We start from the raw sequence: 20,970 nt of genomic DNA, 5'->3' as shown, positions 1-20,970 counted from the left end.
AACAGAACATTTGAGTTGCCCAAGGCGCAGGTACCCGCTGAGGTGGAGCAAGGCATCTCTGCCTGTTGCTTCATCTCCAAAGTAAACAAGTTCCTTTTTAATGGCATATTTAGTGCCAAGTTTGTTTGTTTGTTTTTTCTTTTGGTACCTTTTGTTGGTGATTTTCCTTCCTACAATGACCTGCGAACATAAATACTGTAGTGCTTTCTACTATTTGTAAGCACAAGCGTGTTCTGCCTTACGGAGAAAATATGTGTTAAGCTCTCTGTTCAGGCATGAGTTATACTGCTCTTGGCTGTGAATTCAAGGTTATTTACTCCACATTATACATTAAATAAGGTGTCTTTAAATAAAACACACATTATATAAGGTTACATATTGATTGACTAGTAAAAATGTTGTGTGCAGAGGCTCACGGGAACCCAACCCTGTTTTTATCTATCGAAGCCACAGCTTGGAATTCACTCACAGCCCTGTGTTTGTGACAACTTGACAGCACAAAACCACTGCTTCTAAAGACACCATTGCACTTGACTTTCTTAACTTCTGATTGATGTCACATATTCTGAGCATTCAGCCTTGATCTGAGATTGGGAAATTAATGAAAGACCTTGAATACTAACCTTAAAACTGATGGAAACTTCTATTGAAAATCTTAAAGGCCTAGAACCAGAGCTAGGTAGTAGGAGTTCTCATGCTCCCTAAATCACCAAGGCAAATAGCAGTATAATATCACTGGGGCTCTGCAGGATTCAGACATTATTTTCTGACTTACAACATGATCTTCTTGGGTAGAAAGGCATTTGAATAATTATAAATAAGCAGGTTTCTTTTAAATGTTCATAAGGCACACCATTAAGCATGATCTGAACTAAGTTTGGTAAATGTTAAATTTAAGTCATGCTAATATAAACCATGAGGTCCTGAACCATCTACCTTGAAAGCTCTCACATAAAAGGTTAATTTATTCTAATCAATTAATTTATTAAGTACAGAAAAAGCATATTAAGATATTACTATAAAATGACTTTTCAAATAATAAGTCAGTCTATGATTCAGAACGTTCTGACCTTTCATAACTTGTCCTATTCCTTTGAAGTAAATATAAAAATTACTTCAAGGAAATCTTATTTCTTTCATGTATAATCAGAATATGCTAAGACTTTAGGTGAGGTTCAAGTTATATCAGATATGCCTATTATTTTTCCAATAGTAATGAATCAATAATTATTTAAGATTAAGTAATTGTCTTTTCAGTTTCAGTTAACTATCTTGTCAAAAGATATTGTCTCAACTTTTTTATTACTCTTGTTTTATTGGTTCTTTTTAGTTATATGCAATAAATGGATTCATACTGATATGGAGGACACATAGGTTGTCTCCATAGCTTTGCTATTATGAATTGTGTGGCTTTAATTGATGTGGCTGCATCACTGTAGGATGCTGATTTTAAATCCTTTGTGTATATAGCGGAGAGTGGGATACCTGGATCATGTTGTTGTTCCAATCCTAGGATTTTAAGGAACTTCCATACTGCTATCCAGAGTGTTTGCACTAATTGCAGTCCCACCAACAATATCTGTGTGAACCTTTTTCCCCACACCCTTGCCAACGTTTATTATTACTCGTATTCTTGATAATAGCCATTCTGACTGGAGTGAGATGAAATCTCAAGGTAGTTTTAATTTGCATTTCTCTAATTGCTGGAGATGTTGAATATATCTTTCTATATATTTGTTTACCATTTATATTTCTTCTTTTGAAAAATGGCTGTTTAGTTCTTTGTCTATTCATTGATTGGGTTATTTGGGGAGTTTCTTTTGTATGTTTTTTAAGATCTTTGTATATCCTGTATATTAATGTTCTATATGAGGAACAGGTGGCAAAGATTTTCTCCTACTCTGTTGACACATTATTCGCACTCATGATTGTTTTTTGTGTGGTGAAGAAGCTTATCAATTTGATGTCATCCCACTTATTGATCATTGGCTTTACTTTTTAAGTTCTAAGAGTCTTTTTAAGGAACTCAGTTCCTGAGCCAACATGTTGGAGTGTTGGTTCTACATTTTCTTCTCAAAATGCAGGGTTTCTGGTCTATTCCTAGGTCTTCAATCCACTTCAAGGTGGCTTTTGTGCAAGGTGAGAATAGTGGTTAAATTTCATTCTACTACATGTGGACTTCAAGGTTTTCAAGCACCATTTGTTAAAAAGACTATTTTTTCACCAATGTATGTTTATGGTGCCTTTGTCTTGTCTGAGATAACTGTATTTGTGAGGATTTGTCTCTGTGTTTTTTATTCTTTTCCACTTGTCTTCATGTCTGCTTTTGTGCCGGTACTATGCTGTTTTTGTTACAGTAGATTTTAGTATAATATGAATTCTGGTATTGCAATACTTCCTGCTTTCCCTTTCTTGCTAGGGATTGCTTTGGCTATTCTGGGTCTCTTATTTTTCTAAATGAATTTCATAACTGCTTTTCCTATTTCTATGAAAAATGCCATTGGAATTTTAATAGGACTTACACTAAATCTATATAGTGCTTTTGATATTATGGCCATTTTTACAATATTAATTTTGTCTATCAAAGAACATTGAAGGTCTTTCCATCACCTAAGGTTTTCTTAAATTACTTCCTTTAGTGTTCTATAGTTTTCATTGTGGAAGTCCTGCACTTCTTTTGTTAGATGGATTCCCAAAGTGTTTTTTTTAAAGCTATTATAAATAGGATAGTTTTTCTAATTTATTTTCAGCCGATTTATTATTGGAATAGGAAAACAATTGATTTATGAGTTCTGAACTTGTATCCTACTACTTTGCTGAATTCATTTACAAGCTCTAGAAGTTTTCTGGTAGACTGTTTTGGATCTTCTAAATATAGGATCATGTTGTCAGCTAACAGATAATTTGAGCTCTTCTTTTCCTATCTGTGTTCCTTTAATTTTCTTTTCTTCCCTGATTGCTTTGGCTAGAGTTTCAAGGACTGTGTTGAATGGAATGGTGAAAGTTGGCATCCTTGAATCCTACATTGAAGATTATTCCTAAAAAAATCTGTAGTTTGGAAGTTCACAGCAGAAGTATCCCAAATGCTATGGTAGATTTAGGCAAGCTTTTTATTTAATGTTGAATAATGATATTGTGAGAACTTACTAAGACATTGTGACAGTTACTTTGCATGGATTTTCTCTAATTCTGACAGTAAGTATACACAATATCTATTATTATTCCCATTTTACAGATGAGGGAACTAAGGTTCAAAATGCCTAAATATTTTGCCCAGAGGGTATAGAAAGCTAAAATAGGTTGTTAGAGAAAAATTAAACCAAATTCTAAGAAAACATTCAAATGCACTGAATTTTGGTATGTTATAAATTAATTTACAAGTACAATTGTAAGTTAATATCAACATTTTTTAAATTTATAACTTTTAGTGACAAACATTACTTAGAATATTTTTAATTGACCACTGAGTGAGGTTTATGTGATTTAAAGAATCATTAGCCATCTTGATGAGGTAAGCAACTTATCAAAACTGCCACATTATTCTATTATTTTCTGCCTAAATATTTTCTACAGTGAACTACTGATGCAACACAAGAGCACATTTATATCAAGAGTCTATGTCACTTTTTGAACTCAATGGTGGATTTTGAGTGGGATTCATGCACTCTTGACAAGTTGAAAACTCAGTATGCTTTCTGGATAACATATTAAGATAAATAGAATAAATTATAAGTGGTTGGTATAAAAATATTTTCTTTTATGGCATAATATTAATAATCTTTTATCATAAATCACAGACTCTGGTTCTTATCGTTTTGAAATTTTTTGTAGTACAAATAGCATCTTTCTTCTCCTTTCTCTTTGTTCTTAATATGAGCTTAATTTTTATTGAGATCTAACTCACATACCATAGATTCACCCTTTCAAAGAGTTCAAAGGAGTTATTTTTAGTGCAGGCATAAGGTTATGCTACCATTGCCAATATCTAACAATCTAATTCCAGAACATTTTCATCACCCCAAAGGGAAACCTATACTTATGAGTAGTCCTTCTCCATTGATCCTTTTCCTCCACCAAGATACTCTCTATCTCTATAGATTTACCTATTTTAGATATTTTTTTAGGTGTTATTGTCCAGTATGTGGCCTTCTTTTCTGTCTTCTTTCACTTAGCATAATATTTCTGTGGTTCATCCACATTATAGCATGTGTCAGTACTTCATTCTTTTTATGGCTGGGTAATGTTCCATCACATGGATATACCACATTCAGTGGATAGACATTTCGTTTATGTCCACCTTGACTCTTCTGAGTAATGTTGCTATTAACATTCTTATAAAAGTTTTTGTGTGGACTCACATTGGTCATTTATCTTGGGTGGAAAGTTTTAAGTCTTCCCCTCTAACTTTTCATTGCTCATTCTCAGAACAATAGGAACTCTTCACATTCCCTCCACCCTACAGAGCTTGATAAACACTGGCAGTCACATCTTCCCAGACCTGAACTCCATGTGCTCATCTTTTCCCAGAGCCACCCATTGGGCAGATGCACCCACCGCATGGCAGCGCCACCCCCCAGAAGAACAGCAACCTGCTTGTGATCATCGTGGTCACTGTGGGCATCATCACAGTGCTGGTAGTGGTGATTGTGGCAGTGATCTGCACCCGGCGCTCTTCGGCCCAGCAGAGGAAGTAAGTAACAGTTGACTCCCAAAGAGGAGAGAAATCACCATCTTCCTGAGTTCTTTCATAACTGACCTTGGCAAACCTTGCCTCCGTCCATTCCAGGAGTATGAATGAGTAAGGTCTAGACTTGCAGATGTAACAACAGCAACCCTGGAGACCCACTTGCATGTCTGCTAGCTTATACTTCTCAGTCCACATTCTTCTTTTCAAGTGAAGGCGGGTATTCTTTAATACTCAGTGAATGAATTCTACCATGTCCCTGCTTCTGGCTTTCTCACCAAGCGCCTGTAGACAATTGAAGGCAGTGTTCTCTGTAAGCACTTATTTATCACTTTTGACAGGGAGGCCTGTAGGCAGTTAATCAATGCTAGTTGAGTGGATGACTAAATATAGAATATCAAGTTCAGTGTTGTTACAATCATACAGGGTGCTTCGCTCAGAGGCAGTAATAAAGAAAAGGAGATGGATTTCAGAGATTCCAAAGGGCTCTTATTTTCTTATGATGGTTAATTGTCAGAAATTAAAAGTATGGAAGAGTTTTAAAATGCTTTCATATTGTATAGCTCTAGGTTCTAGTACATGTAGAAAATTTTGCATCACAACATAAAGTTTAGAGTGAAAACATGGTCTTGTTGCAGCTCATCCCCTCCCAGCCATGTGCATAACTAGTGTATTTGCCTATGTCAGCCAGCTGGGAAATTCAGCCATCATCTCCTAGCCATTGTCTGCCTCTTAGGCGCTCTAGTCCTTGCCAAATCTAGTCTGACGTGTGTTTTTCAGCTCTACTCCCTGGCTGACTTTCTATTTGGGGGGCCTCAGGCATGGTGCTAGCTCTGAAAGCCTGAGGCTGGGCATATAGGTGAATGGTTTGACAACTACATACTATGCTCATTTCTAGAGGAGGATCCTCCAGCAAGACATTTTCTCTCTTCGCTTGCTAATAGCGCAGACTTTCTTTTACAAATCCTAAAACTCTCTTTGTTGATCTCTAGTTTATCTCCATCACTCTGAAGTGAGGTGTTTAGAAACAGAATAGGAGAGTGTGTACCTACTAAAGAAAATGACTAAGAGTTATAGAGGCAGTCTTGGTATTTAATTCATTTCTCTGGCAGGACAAATTGTGTATCCAGCTGCATTTATGAAATTGGACTGTTTTGAAGCAGGTAATAGCTGGTATTGTGGTTCATTCTGCCCAAATAAGAAATCTGATGAATAGAATGAGCTTAAAAAGGCCAGTTTCATTGTAAGCCTCCTGGGAAGACACAGTCACTCCCAGAGTGCTGGGCACTCAATAAGGCTTAGGAAGAAAACAAATAATTAGTGTCTTAATCTGTTTTCTGTTGCTATAGTGTCTTAATCTGTTTTCTGTTGCTATAACAAAGTTCCTGAGGCTGGATAATTTATTGGAAAATAGTGATTTATTCTGGGCACACAATTGTAGAAGTCCAAGAGCATAACATTGGCATTTGTTTAGTTTTAGTAAGAGCCATCTGCTGCTTTATGCATGGTGGAAAAAATGGAGGAGCAAGAAGGCCTATGTGGGAGAGAGGTCACAGGCAAAGAAAGGAAGCAAGAGATGAGAGATAGCTACCCTCCCTAACAACCCCTTCTTACCATAATGAACCTGGTCCCAGAAGAGCAAGAATCCTTTCCTGTAATACAACTATTAACTCCTCTTAGAGGATCCAACACCCCTCAACACTGTAACACCGGGGATCAGCTCTCAATGTGAGCTTTGCATGGGGACCAACCTCACTCAACGAATAGCACTACGAGATGGAATGATGTCTCCATCCAGTGTTCCAGCAAAGGGGCTATGTGACACTGGAAGGGGGCCATCCAGGCATCAGGTCTCTGAAGCAGACCTGAAAGGATTTGCACAAAGGGAAGAGGGAAGGAAACATCAGAACCACACTTGGCCTATTGTTGGATTGTTTGTGCAACCCTGGTGCCTTCCCTAAGCTAACTGAGCCTCACCAAATCATCTGTCATGGGTTTGGGTTTCAATTTTTTTTTTTTTCATTTTTCTCCCCTACTGTCATTACTGTGACAAGAAAGTTTGACAGTGACGTTGACGGACAAACTAGATTCCTGAACTTGTTTTGTTTCTCTATAGAGAAAATACCCATCTTCCCAATGTGCAAAAGTGAAATTTGACACCATGTTAAAAAAAAAATCATCTTAAATCCCACAACTAAGCCCTTCCAGGAAAAAAAAAAAAATGCTTGAAGATTTTATTTGGAAAGAGCAGATGCTGAGCCCTGAGTATAACTAACTTATAAAATTAGGAAATGAATGAAAGAGTCAATGGTTTCCATAAATGACTAAGGACCAAAATAGTGAATTTACAGCTCCCTTGTTTTTCCTCATCTGCCCCCAAAGTCTCTTCATATTTACTTGGGTTTTTTCCCACTTTATTTCATAGTTCTTGAGCAGCAGATCCTCTGGCCTTCACCTTGCTCTCATTGTTCGCATCTCTTAGCAGAAAAAGAAAAAGGAAATTTTTCCTGAAGTTGTTTCTGAGTTTTAATTGAATTTTTCTTGACTGCATGAGGAGTACCCCACCACACACACACACATACACACCACACACACACACACACACACACACGTACACACACAACCACAATCGAGGCCTTTACACCACATTGAGTAATGCAGATGAAAGCAAAATCAATTCCAATCTGAAACAGAAATAAGGTTCTCTGCAGAGCTCTCAGAAAATGGGACTTTAATGTAATTAATAAGGTGAAGTACAAAACTCGTTCAGGGCTTCTTTAATATATGTCTTTTTGTCTGAGGCTGCTAGGGAATGCGAATTTTTCTTTGTGTTATATTGAGGGACTTGAGTTATAGCCAACTGGGTTGAAGCATTTTCTGTGTTATTAGTAATACCCTCTTAAAGTTAGTACACATGCATTTTGTTCTATGATTTATCACGATTTTTATTGATACACATACTTAATAACAACATAAGTCATCTGCTTAGTTCAGTCTAGTGGAAAAGATTTCATTTTTTTCCATATAAAACAGCTAATAGAACTTAGAACCCAAGTTCCAGTTCTGCTTCTACTATTTTTAAAGTAAACTAATTGTGTCACCTGTGGGGGCCTTTAATCCCTAGGTATCAGTTCCTTCAAATAAAATGTTATGCCAGGAAAAATCAAAGCTGATATATTTTCCATTGTTGATTTTACTCCCCATAGAAATACCTGCAATGAAAAACCAAATGGATAATGATCATACTTTTGCATGTGATTAAGAAATTATTTGCCTCCAAAAATAAAAAACCATAATGAGTTATTAGGACTAAATACTTATCATCATCCCTTCTACCTTTTAAAACACAAAAACTTCCCGTGGAATACTGATAAATTATAGAAACACTTGGTAGCATTTGTCTTTAAAGTCATATGAATTAAAAAACGTTTTCTTATCTTTTTACTTAGTTATTAATTAGTAGGGTTTTTTATACTTTGAAGATATTCCCTATACATTTTCAATTAGTGAAATGACAAAAGATAATAATACAGAAGAATTATGTTGTATGAAAGCTTAAGGTGAGCTTTCTCTGTGCTTTTTTAATAACGTAATAACATTTTCCTGGTGAACATATAGATCACTTGCTTTGTCAAATTAAAATCTGTATATAGACACTAAAGACAAAATATTTGACATTTGAGCATATTGTAGAACACATAGTTATTACATTTCTAAGGCAGTTATCTGGATAGACAATTAACAATCTTGCCTGAATACCTTTAATTTAAATATGTAAATAAAAACAAGTTTTCTTGATTAGAATCACAAATAGGTGAGCCATCTATTTGATTTGACACATGCACAAGTTTTAAAGATTAGCACACATTCAAATCTTGAGATTTTGAGTAATGAAGATCAAATGTTTAAATTCTCACATGAAAAATACCATATTTTAACACCTATAGATTATTGTCACTGATTTTCAATTTTAAATATTTTAATTTTTTTTTTCAGTATTCACCTCACAGGGATTTTTAACTGGCAACTACTCAAGTCTTTAATGCATCTAAATTTTATCTCAGAAAATCTAGATATATTTTGAGTATCAAAAATATGTCCTGAGTATCTAATATAAGGCTTTTTATTTTATTTTTAGTACCTGTTAGTAGAATATATAAATAATCACTAGGGAAGATGGAGGAAGAGGAGGACATATTTATCCTTCCATTACATCTTTCTCTGGGTAGCGCCTAACCATTTCTTCACTCTCAGTTCAGACCTCCTTCCCTCTTGAAGCCTTCCCTAAGCACCTGTCTTCCTGTCTCCCTCTCCATTAGCTCTCAGGCACATCCTTGACCACTTCAGACTTCCTGGGGAACTGTCAACAACTCACAGGAGATGCCTAAGCGCAGCGTGAGAACATACTGATTTATTACCAAGTGGCAAAACAATCTATGAGGTGATAGTACTGTTTTAGAACTCCAATTGGAATAAAATGGACACTCAACCAGTGTTGCTTCCAGCTCATTCACATCCTTGACATACTGATCAAAAGTGAAAAGGAAAGAAATTCCTCTTAGAGGATAGGTTCTGTGCAAAGTATGCCACAAAGGGACCAGTCAAGAACCAGCTTTCAAAAAAATGAATAACAAAAAGTTCTCTTTTATTCAAGAAACCATTCCGTGCTTCGAATCTGATCAGCATCATACAAAGTCATAAATCCGATTAATTTATAAACAAGACCTCAATGGTTTGGTGCCCTCTACATTTTTAGCCTTGCTTTCCTGCCGTGTTCCTTGCTTCTTACTTCAAAAATGCAGAAATTCCCAGGAATCATGCCACTTTCCAATCATTTAGCTAAGCTCTCCATGCTGTACCATCTTTGTCCTACTTAGTACATTTCTTGACATATAATTGATAGTCCATAAATGGTAGCCAAATAAATAAATGAATAAATCTTGTAAAACAATTGAAGAAGTGAAGGACACAGTTTGCCCCCATGCTTCTACAGGAATTGAATCATATCACTGAGGGAGTGGGAACAGCTCAATAAGACACCTGGCACTCAATGCCAAGTGAGTGGCATAGAGAGACCAGGGAAATGAACTGGTAGGAAGTCTTCTGGAGTGGTTAGAAAGACTCCCTGAGGAAGAGAAGCTGGAAGCAAGCCTTAAAGAATAAGTCGTTTTTAATAAAATCAGATTGCAAACACATTCTGGACATAAGTTAAACAAACAGACAAACAAAAGCATAAACAGAAAGCCATCACACTGCAAAAGCGTCAGCGTGGGGTACGGAGGGGAAAACAGAGAGCTTGGGAGAAGTCTTTGCGTTGCTTTTGTTCAAGAATATATGAGGTAGAAAGAGATACTTCCATTTTAAAGCTGTTTTTGGAAGAAAAAATAAGAATAAATGTGGGAAATGGTATATTTGGTATTACAAGGAGGTATTAAACGTAGAATTTTTTTTTTTTTGGTCTTATGGAAATGTTAGCTTTGAAATAAAAACCAAGAAAACCAAATAATTCCCTAGACAGCTCTTTTCAAACTATAGGTGAACCACATTCGCCCTGGGAGGGCTGTTAGAGTAGGTTGCTGCCCTCTCTGTGTTTCTGATTAAGTCATTCTGAGGAACCAGAGAACGTGCATCCCTGACCAGTTTCCAGTTGGCGCTGATGCCCCTGGTCCAGGGGCCACACTGTGGGTGGGGAGCCCTGCAGGGGTATCATCCGCACACATACTTTTCCAGTGGTGAAATAGAGGAACTATGGGCTGTAGTGAGCCTGTTATGTTTAAAAAAAAAACAACAACAGATGGGTAGAAGGCCAGGGTGACAGCTGTTCCTGTAAATTTTAAGACAAATTTCAGGCCTTTTGGTCCTGAGCGCTTGTTAGTTTTACTGCACACCTGCTGCAATGAGGGTAGGAGGGGAGGTCTCTCCAAGCCCACAGATTTCTCTCTTGAAAAGAGAGATTACAGAAAACAAAAGTGGTTCGTGGTCATTGATAGAATGTATACAAAAAAGAAATAAAGTCTGTCTGGAGATCTTTAGATTCCTTAATGTCAGCTAGGTAGTTAAGTAGCTTCTCAGAAGAGTCTTGATCTGATTAAAGTCCATCAGAAAAATATTTATGCATTTTATCAGGAAGGATCACTTTTTCCCAGATGAGTTTATGACTCACAACCTATAAAATGTTTCTGCCTCAGCCAAGCTTTGGAACTTAAAAAAAAAAAAATAGAAGAAGCCGGGAGAAATTCAACACTGGGTCATGGGCACTAACGAATAAATGAATTAGTCAGCATATATGTAAGTATAGGTAACCAGACTTTATAATTTATTACTTGGTATCAATTTTTTGACTGTGTTTCACCACAGGCTATTTAAATAATGAGTTATCATGAAGAGTCTGACTATGTTGTCCTGAATATCGGAACTGGTACATCTCTGTAGAACAAGCAGCTAAATGCTAAAGTTTTTTTTTCAGAATTTCAGTCTGGTGGAGAAAGAGATGACAGGGTAAAACCTCCAAGTTGGAGAATGAAATTAAATTCTTTTACAATGTCACCAGGGTAGGTGACATAAATAGCTATGCGTGAGTTGCCGATCAGATGAAGGGGGCAGGTGAAGTAGTAAGAAATAAATTCAGGGAGGGGCAGTTACCAGGGGGTTATTATCTGAGACACAGGTAAATGGTCTAAGAGTTATTGAGATCTTGGTTTAGAGACAGTGAGGAGCTGCTGGCAGAATCCCAGCATAATGCAGGTAGTTGTTGGGAAAATATTAGAACAGAGAGCCACATTATTTCTCTACTAAACTACAAAACAGATATTAAGTCTGGAGTTCTTTATCTCCTCTCCTCACCAACATGCTTTAAGAAAGCAGGAGAAAATTGAACAAATCACAACACCAAAAGTTTATTAATTGCCAAACATTTGCAAAGCTTCTTATTTAACAGTTAGGAAGGCAAAGTCACCCCCACTGGCTTTACACAGGTTGCAGTGTTTCTAGCAGCACCTTGTTTGAGCCACATATCATCATGAAAAGCAGTTGCAACAATAAATTCTTCATTACAAATGAGGAAAGCAGGAAAGAGATGCTTCTCTGCTCTGTCAGTGCTAGAACAGTTTGTTCACACTCTTTGTATAAAAGGCATTATATTTTGTAAGAAACAGAAGTTACAGATAGAGATTTAAAAATTATAAAATTTTACAGCAGGGGTCAAAAATCTATTTCTGAAAGGAGCCAAATAATATAAAAACTAGTGAGGATTTTCAAGCCATATGGTCTTCAGCACAGCTATTCAGTTCCTCTACTGCAATGCAAAAATTATGAGCATGACCATATACCAATAAAACTTTATTTGCAAAAACAGGCTATGTGCAGATTTGGCCCACAAAGGCATAGTTTTCTGATCCCCTGCTGAAGAGAATGGCTAGTATGAGCATCAGGCTACTTTACTTAGCATGCAGGGAACACTTAAACCTCACTAGCTCCCAGGTGAAATTATTGCTGAAAAAAATAAATTTGGGCTGCTAAATCCTTGTTAAGGCGAATAGGAGACATTTGAAGCACATTTTCAAAGGATGGATCTTTCACTTCTGTTTTCAGAGGACGAACTTCATTGTGTTTGAATCCAGACACTTGGTGACTCCAAGGCAAAAAATGTTTTATTTGCCTAAGAATGTCCTCATGTGGCCTTTTGTTTTCAAATAGCAAGCGTCCCAATTGCACGTTCAATTATACAGCTGAGGTACAGACTTTCTTCTAAGCCCCAATCTTTGCTGTTGGCACAGATTCTGGCCTTTTTATTTCTATCTGCCCTTTCAAAGCAACTCCTCCATTTATCTCCTGAACAGATGTTGCAGTCAGGTACCTTATGCCTAGCTCCAAAGATTGGCATATGGCTCCATCTAACCCATTGTCACCTTGTGCATGAATCTGCAGCCAGTGAAGCTGCAGTAAGGAGCTTTCTGGCAGGTGGCCAAGGCCCTGGGGATTCAGCGCCACATCTCCTCTAATGTAGTGAAGCTCAGGGGAGAAAAGGAAAGGCAGCCAAAATCAGTCTGCCAAATTCTGGGGCTTCACAGGGTTCCTCCTGGGAGTGCTTGTGTTTCCTGCTTCCAGCTGGAATTGACCAAAGACAGACAGGAAGTGCCACGGAACAGAGGCACTCACATGGGACTTTCTTCTCCCTTTGCTCCATAGGAAGCGGGCCACCCACAGTGCGGGCAAAAGAAAGGGCAGTCAGAAGGACCTCCGACCCCCTGACCTTTGGATCCATCATGAAGAAATGGAGATGAAAAATATGGAGAAGCCATCAGGAACTGACCCTGCAGCAAGGGACTCCCCCATCCAAAGCTGCCAAGACCTCACACCGGTCAGCCACAGCCAGTCAGAAACCCAGCTGGGGAGCAAGAGCACCTCTCATTCAGGTAACCACCTGCTGGCTGGGGCAGGGGAAACAAGCCATTCTGAACCCCACAAGGGATTTTCCACTTCTTTCCAGGAGATATCCCCCACTGATTTGTATGTCATTGTGGGTCATTTATCAATGATTAAAATAGCCTGACAGAAATTTGGTTAATGAACCAGTGATATATCTCTCTTTTCCATCATATCCCGACTTCTATCATTTTAAAAACTCTTGACATTTCTAAGTTAGAAATAATGCAATTGGAAAATATTGAAATGAGAAGCCTAAATAATGGAGTTTTCTTAAATCTTGAGCAAAAGTTATTTCCAGGCAATGAAGTTTGAAGCTATGTGTACATTTTTCAGTTCCCAGTCTCTACAGATGACTAAAAGTTGATTCTAAATCTGTTGTCAATTCCTTCATTTTGGATAATCAGATTAGGGGCCCATGAAATATAAAAACATAAAATGTTCTGTTATTTTGGCCTTAGTTACCACGAAGATCAACCATCATCACTGGACAATCACATGACATAGCCTAGTTTGGTAAGATTTTGCTTGAAAGCTATTATCACCCACAAGGGGATCTGAACAAAAATGCTTGTTTTACAATGAGTTGGTACAGAACAAATTGTCAGTGTCCATGATCATGAAGAACTCTATAAAGTACTTGTTTTGCTTCCTGTGGGTCCTCATATTATCTAAGTGTTTATGGAAATAGAATAATCAAATATGAAACCAAAAAGTTCCTGCATCCACTAATGTGATTATAGAATGAGTAGCTGCTGTTTTTAAACACAGCTGCTGTTTTTTAGTTATCTGAATGCATAATTGGTTTACTGGACTTTGTTAGCTCGAAACTGCATTATCAAGGACTTCAGACTATACACACCTGTAATCCCAGTGGCTTGGGAGACTGAGGCCAGGAGGATCACAAGTTCAAAGCCAGCCTCAGAAACTCAGCAAGGCCCTAAGCAACTTATATCCTGTCTCAAAATAAAATATAAAAAGGGCTGGGCATGTGACCCAATGGTTAAGTTCCCCTGAGTTTGATCCCTAGCAGCAAACAAACAAACAAACAGAAAACAAGGCCTTTGATGCCTGATTTTCAACCATGGATAGTTGAATATTCCTTTTCTAGCCCTTAAATGACATCTCATGCAGGATCCCTAGGTTTTGTTGTTATTGTTGTTGTTGTTTGTTTGTTTGTTTTATCACTTTCAGTTATTAAAGGGCAGTCAAGTCCTTTTGAAAACTTTAGTCTAAAATTTAACTTAGAGATTATTCTTCCTAGTGGCTGGCGAGACTTTTGGCTCTGGGGACCAGGGGTTACTGTTTACTTTTTAAATCCTCTAGCACCTCGGAGTGATATGAAGTGGGGCAGAAAAGAGGGCACAGTGTATTTCAGAAACACCTTTGCGTCTTTCCTCCCACCTCCTCACACTTTATTAGGCATATGACCCTAGAGGGATGGATATCATAGAGAGGGGAAAGGGAAGGACAAAAGGACTCTGAAGTGTTTCTGGACACATGGCTTAGCCCCTTGTGGCATCCAAATTCTGGGTCCCTTATAAGCACAGTATGAATTCTTAATGGGAAACTGTGGGACTCCTCCATGTCCAGTTCCATGATGTGAGATTCCAGGTAAGGACTGAGCACCCTCTGACCAGGCACAGCTCTCCCCATCAACCTCATGGGGCCTCTGCTGAGTCATTGTCCTTAAGTGAGTTTTTTATAAGAAGACTCAAGCAGGACCCACCTTCCAATGTTCACCTGACCCCCAGGAAGCCCCTATGTCCTTGCAATGCCCAGTGGTGCAAGTCCAGTCCTCGTTCTCCACCACAGCTCTCTGTCGGATAGGCAGGGCAGAGCAATAAGCCCGCTGCCCGAACAGGCTTCCACCTGGCAAATAAACAAGAAAAAAATGTCTTCTGCAGAAACCTCCGCACTTTGCAGGTGATTCATGTTTCAGCTTTACTCTTGACTGGACTCCAGGGATGGGGGAGGGGAGAGCACCTGTGCCTCCTGTTGGAAGGGACAGCTCTGCCCCTGTACTCTTGGAGTTTTTCCCGTGACCTCTCTGCACCTCCTTATACACACAGAGAGACACACACACACATATATATATACAAATTCTAAAATTGACCAAATATAACAAATTTTGACTGATATCCTTAATTAACAAACCTCATGACATATCATCAAAATGAATTTCATTTTTCTTTTCCACACCCCTATTATGCTCAAGGAGAAATCATTCTCTTGCCCTTCTTGCATCACTTCAATATTACCGACCATTCTCAGTTAGAAAACCAAAAGAAGGCTTTTTTAAGAAGGCTCTCCTCTTAGGTCCCAGTCTCGATTCAGCAAATAATGAGGACAGTGAGCATGGCTGTGTTTTCCTGGCGGAGATCGAGCTGATGTGTGTGAAGACAGTTGGAGTCTTTTCTTCTTGCTTCTTTCTACCTAAAAAACTAAATACCCCTTCTACATCTCTGGCTAAAGCAGAGGGAGGCAGCAGGTGTGAGGGCAGCAGGCAAGGATTTTATCACCTGCTGTTTTCACATTTTTGGTAATCTCTGAGTTTGACAAAATTTAAACATCTTTGCTCCCTAGAAGCATTTATTTTTATGGTCTTTAGAGAACTCAACAATGATGTTGGTTATACACACACACACACACACACACACACACACACACACATTTATATATATACTTTTTTTAATTTACAATTTTTTAAAATTTCACACGATAGTGAGGAATGAAAACAACCACATCGTATTGCCATTCTGTGCATATGTGCCAGGAGGTACTTTCTCTTGTGGATTATATCAAGCCAGGCTTGGCAACCTTATTTCCCTATTCACTCTTCTATACAGATTTTTTTTTCTAGATATCCAGCTTTCCACAAAGTTCTGTGAAACTAGCTTGATCAATAATTTTGTTGGAAAGTATTATTTATTTTTCAGAGGAACTTTGGGGGTCAGCCTGTTTTTCTTTTGTTGTTCTTTGTTTACTGTGTAGAATTGGAATAGTTTTATTCGTCATATAGACATTGGTACAGATTTTGAAGGATGTGTACAGATTCAGAATTAGGCAGGCACCATTATCTTACCCACATGTAAGGTATTCCCAGAATTATTTTTAATTTTAAATTCTGTTAATTAAAATTTTAATATAAAACTGCATGTGATTTTAAAAAAAGACTTTAACAATTGTGAAAAATTAGTACCCAAAAGTACAAAAAATGTGTTTCCCTTTTCCTCATTTCAAATTCCTAATCCCTTTCACAAAAAGAAAAGCAATATTAAAAAAATTTTTGTGTGACTTTCATGAACAGATATTGTATGTTTTTATATAGGTTTGTATATTTGTGTATTTATACATATGTATTCCATATAGTGAGCACATATATATTCAGTGAGTATGCTTTTATATGTATATGCTTTTATATGTATATTACATAAATGAGAACATATGGAAAATTCTATTCAGAACTTGTTTTAATGGACATTGTTATTAACTTTTCAAATCTGCATTAATCTTTCTCATTATTTTTAGTGACTCTTAGTATGGCAATTTATGGAATCTTATTAAATGTATCTAACCATGACCATCTTTATTTTTAAAGAATGTAGCTTGTTTCTCATATTTTCTATAAGATTTAATGTCTTTTAGTTTAAACTAGCTGCATGGATTTTACTAAATCAATACAGTGGAATATTATGCAGCAGTTAAAATCATTTCACTGACTTATCTATTGACAGATAAAGATATTTGTGTTATTTTTAAGCAGATTTCAAACTACTATGCGTTGAGTAATGCCATTTTCGAAAAACAAGTATATTAATATATGCATTCTTTCTGTTACATATAGATATATATGCAAAGACCATAAGCATCAAAATATAAAACAGTTCTTTCTGGAGATGAAGTCGGGGTTAATTTTTTCAGTTTTTGTATAATGCAAGTGTATGGTTTGGGAGAAAGTAAATGCTATCACTTGAAACACCTGTAAGAGTAGTAAGACATGGGAATACCTGGCGATAAATGACGTGTTCGATTTTTGAAGAATATTCGTTTATCAAAAGCACTTTCCCATTAGGTCAAGACACTGAGGATGCAGGGAGCTCCATGTCCACTCTGGAGAGGTCACTGGCTGCACGCCGAGCCACTCGAACCAAACTCATGATCCCCATGGAGGCCCAATCCAACAATCCCGGTGAGCAAATTTATCCCCACAACGAATAGATGAAATGCTTTCTATGGGCACATTTTCTATGAAATATCAAGTTATCAGCAAGAATTAAAAATTTCTCTGCACTTTCTAGACAGAAATAATAAAGAATGACTGAAACCATATCATTTACAATTAGAAATCCTAATTGTTTTTGTGTTATTGTCTAATTTATATGTATAATCAAATCGTTTCTGTTACAAAGTAAATGGCCACATATTTCAGGAATTGTAAAACCATGAATTGGTGTGAAAGGAGCTGACATGTATATCCGTGTTATTGATCTTAATCTAATGATCACCTTCATAGCCCTATTTTTTACTTTTTATAATGGGTCCAATTTTCATACTTAAATAATGTGGCTCTGTAGGCGCAGATGTCATCAGACACCCACTTATCACCCTCTCCTCGTGGAAGGTTTCTGTCTGGCTCCCACTTCACTGATGATATTAGCATCCAGGGATCGCTTTCTGTCCAATTACCTGTATGATCAATCTTGATAATTACCCTGTTCATGCAGATAATCCATCTGATACCCTGGACTGTTAGTTCCTTTATGTTACCTGCAATGATATTGGCTCCAACCCACCTCAGTTCATCAATTGCATGTCACACCAAACCAGTACAAAGTGCCAGTTTCTACCATCCTTCCATCACCTTAGGATAAGTTTATTTTATTGCCCCGTTGCCAGCAATTCTTCAGTCACTCTAGAACCTTTAATTCATTAGCCTTCTTCCCCCCTACTCATCTCTCTGGTGCACTATTTCCCCCTCCAAACTCGACTCACTCTCTGTAGACATTTGTTATCTCTGTCTGGTCTCCCTTGATCCTCCTTCGCCATCTTACTTACCTGGAAAAAGTATTCAACCCTGATTAAATTAGCAGCTCCACCGCTGTTTACCCTGTGCACTAGAGAAAGACACACAGCCTTTCTTCAGGGTATGTGTGACCACAGGTCCAGGGTCACCTCTCATCTATTTGGAAATGCCAGTGCGTTTATCTAGTGGCAGTTTCATTTCATAAGATGAATGTTTTATATTTATTGTGACATTTCAGACTCAAAACCTCTCTCTCTTTTCATCACTCTTAACTAGAAGAGAAGCATTCAGAAAAGATGGTATTTTCATCTTTGCATCAAATCTTGTTGACCTGACTGTGCTCCTGTCTGAGAGCCATCTTGCAGACCCTTCTTTCCCACTGAGGGGCTGTTGTGTAATTATCCCTTACATTGCATGCCTCATTGGTTTCCCTCCGCACTGACCACTGCAGTGGGCAGAAGGCATGCAAACGTTCTGGCCAAACCCCTGTTTTAAAACACACCCACTTGATACCACTTCTCCCCTCCAACTAAAGTTTTGTTCCGCCCTTTTACTGAAATTTTTAAAAAGTTGTCTGTGACCACTTTCTCCTCTTTCTAATATTTTTATTAGTGGTGATCAGATTTGCCCAGTCACTCTCCACTGAAACCAGGGTTGCCATGGTTATCACTGTCTCCACATTGTCCAATCAGAAGGTCAAGTCTCAATCTATCAGTCAAATTTGGAAGAGGTTCACACTTTTCCCCTGAAACCAGTTTTTCCTTGGCTTGCAATATACTAAATTTCTCCCATTTACTTTCTAGCCCTTTAGCTCCTGCTTCTCAATATCCTTTAGGTATTCTCCCTCTTCTTCCTGATCTCCAAAAGTCAGAGGGAGTACCCAGGGCTCAGGCTTCAGGCTTCCCCTGCCTACACAAGTATCTTAGTCTATGCCATCTAGATGGACGGCCTTAATGCTATCTAAATGCGGATGGATTCCAAACTGTATCACTAGCCTCATCTCTTTCTAGGATCTTCATCAAGGTCCTTATCAGACATCAACTTCTCCAAATGGCTATCTATGGGTATGTGAACTGTGCTTACTACAGCACTCTTCTTTTCCCATAATTTTCTCTGCCTTCCTCCAAACCTGTTCATTAGACCATTTTCTTCACTTCAAGAGACATGGTACCACTGTTCACCCATTTACCCTGATCAGAAGTACTAGTTTCATTTTTCTTTATTCTGATTTTCTCACACCCCCCAATCCAATCTTCCACTAAATCCCATACATCCTGGTTACAAAATATGCCCCAAGTCTGACCACCCTTTTCCATTTTTCTCCAAGCTCCCAGTGTCTCTGACAGGTGACTAGACTATGGTAATACATGTATGATTCCTTTAGTTCCCACAGTCAGTTATCTATGCAGTGGCAGCTGTGTCCTGGACCAGGTTTGTCCTCTGTGACTTCCCATCACTGTAGAACACTAATTCTGCCCTGTTCTACAAGGCCCCATGTGGTCTGTGCACTGTGGTATCCCTCGCTTTACCTCCAGACGCTCCCCTGTAATCCATCACAGACGTTACCCCTCCTCTCTGTTCCTGGTGTAACACATTCCAAGTCAGCGACTCTGCACTTGATGTTCTCTTCCCTTGAGAGCTCCTCCCTCCTGTCATCCAGGTCTCTGTTTGCTGCCATCCTCGTAAGCAGATCTTCCCTGGATGCTGCCTAACTACAGAGCACCTCTGGCACTCTCTTCCTTCTCTGTTCTGCTTTATTATTATTATTATTATTATTATTATTATTATTATTATTATTAATGCATAGCATCATCCTGTTTCATTTTTATGCTTATTTATTTATTATTTGCTTCCCGTATTTTAACATAATCTCTGTGAGGGTAGGCATTTTGCTGGTTTTGATCACTTTGTATCCTTAATACCCAGAACTGCACCCGGGACTTGATACTATGTACAAGTACAGTTTACTCAACCGAAGGAATGAATCCAGTTGTTAGATTTTAACTACTGGGTGTCTGTCACGTCTGCCCTCTGCCCCAACACATCTTTTCTCAATTTTATGACAATAAATACAAATGCATTACGCATGCATGGCACTTGAATTGACTGCCAAGTGTTCAGTTCATGGAGTCGGTACTGTCTATTATGCCTGATGGACTGATAAGGGAACTGCAGCTTGAGAGGCAGGTGACTTGCTTTCATCCAAGTCTCTGGTCAGTGGTAAAGCCAGAATTCAGACTCAGAAGCCTGGCTACAGAATCCTTCTCTCCATAATGATCCTCCCAACTGTACCACTGCAGGAAGCCCTTGTCCTTTCCCCTGCATAACTCCTGCTGCCTGGAGAGGGGCTGCTGCATGTAGCTGACTCTTTTCTCCCCCCAGGCCACTTTCCTCTGTAACCAAGTGCCCATCTTCTCCAGATGACTTCTCAAAACTCACTGTGCTTCCGAATCACTGCGGGGCCTTTCTTTCCCAAATGTAACTGCCTCCTCTAGCAGATTCCCATAGCCCATTCATGTTTCTTTCACAGTGTCTTTTGAATCCCTGCCTCCCCTCCTGCTCCACTCATATTTTGTCCTCTTCTTTATGATCTGAGCCCTGGACTAGAAAGATAGCCTCATACCTAGTCTCCCTGTCTCTAGCATCTTCCAGATCCCATGTATCCTGTTTGACAGATTTCACCCTAAAACAAGGTAAGCATGGCAGTGTCCTCTATGAATTTTTCGGATGGCTCCCATTGTATGCCAAGAAGAAACAAAAACAAATAAAAACTACACAGTATTCTGTATGTAAGATTAGCACCTAGTTTCTTATTGCAAGACCCTTGTGCCTACCC

At 38.3% G+C, this 20,970-nt stretch overlaps 1 protein-coding gene across 7 annotated transcripts in view; it reads left to right on the top strand.

Annotated features, from left to right (window-relative positions):
• The window catches only part of Dcc (DCC netrin 1 receptor), a 1,068,266-nt gene that overhangs the window by 998,108 nt on the left and 49,188 nt on the right, over window positions 1–20,970 (top strand). For 6 of the 7 annotated variants that reach the window (XM_040273020.2, XM_021725006.3, XM_021725007.3 and 3 more), the window contains exons 23-25: window positions 4,528–4,690; window positions 12,872–13,098; window positions 17,184–17,300. In XM_040273020.2, coding sequence (XP_040128954.1) covers window positions 4,528–4,690; window positions 12,872–13,098; window positions 17,184–17,300 — 507 coding nt within the window. The remainder of the gene's footprint in view (window positions 1–4,527; window positions 4,691–12,871; window positions 13,099–17,183; window positions 17,301–20,970) is intronic. The other variant, XM_040273028.2, reaches the window with a different exon arrangement.

The sequence above is a fragment of the Ictidomys tridecemlineatus genome, chromosome 13 (assembly GCF_052094955.1).
Source record: "Ictidomys tridecemlineatus isolate mIctTri1 chromosome 13, mIctTri1.hap1, whole genome shotgun sequence".
In the NCBI taxonomy this organism is placed as follows: domain Eukaryota; kingdom Metazoa; phylum Chordata; class Mammalia; order Rodentia; family Sciuridae; genus Ictidomys; species Ictidomys tridecemlineatus.
The sequence above is the reverse complement of the archived record's forward strand: the minus strand, read 5'-3'. Positions and strand labels throughout refer to the sequence as shown.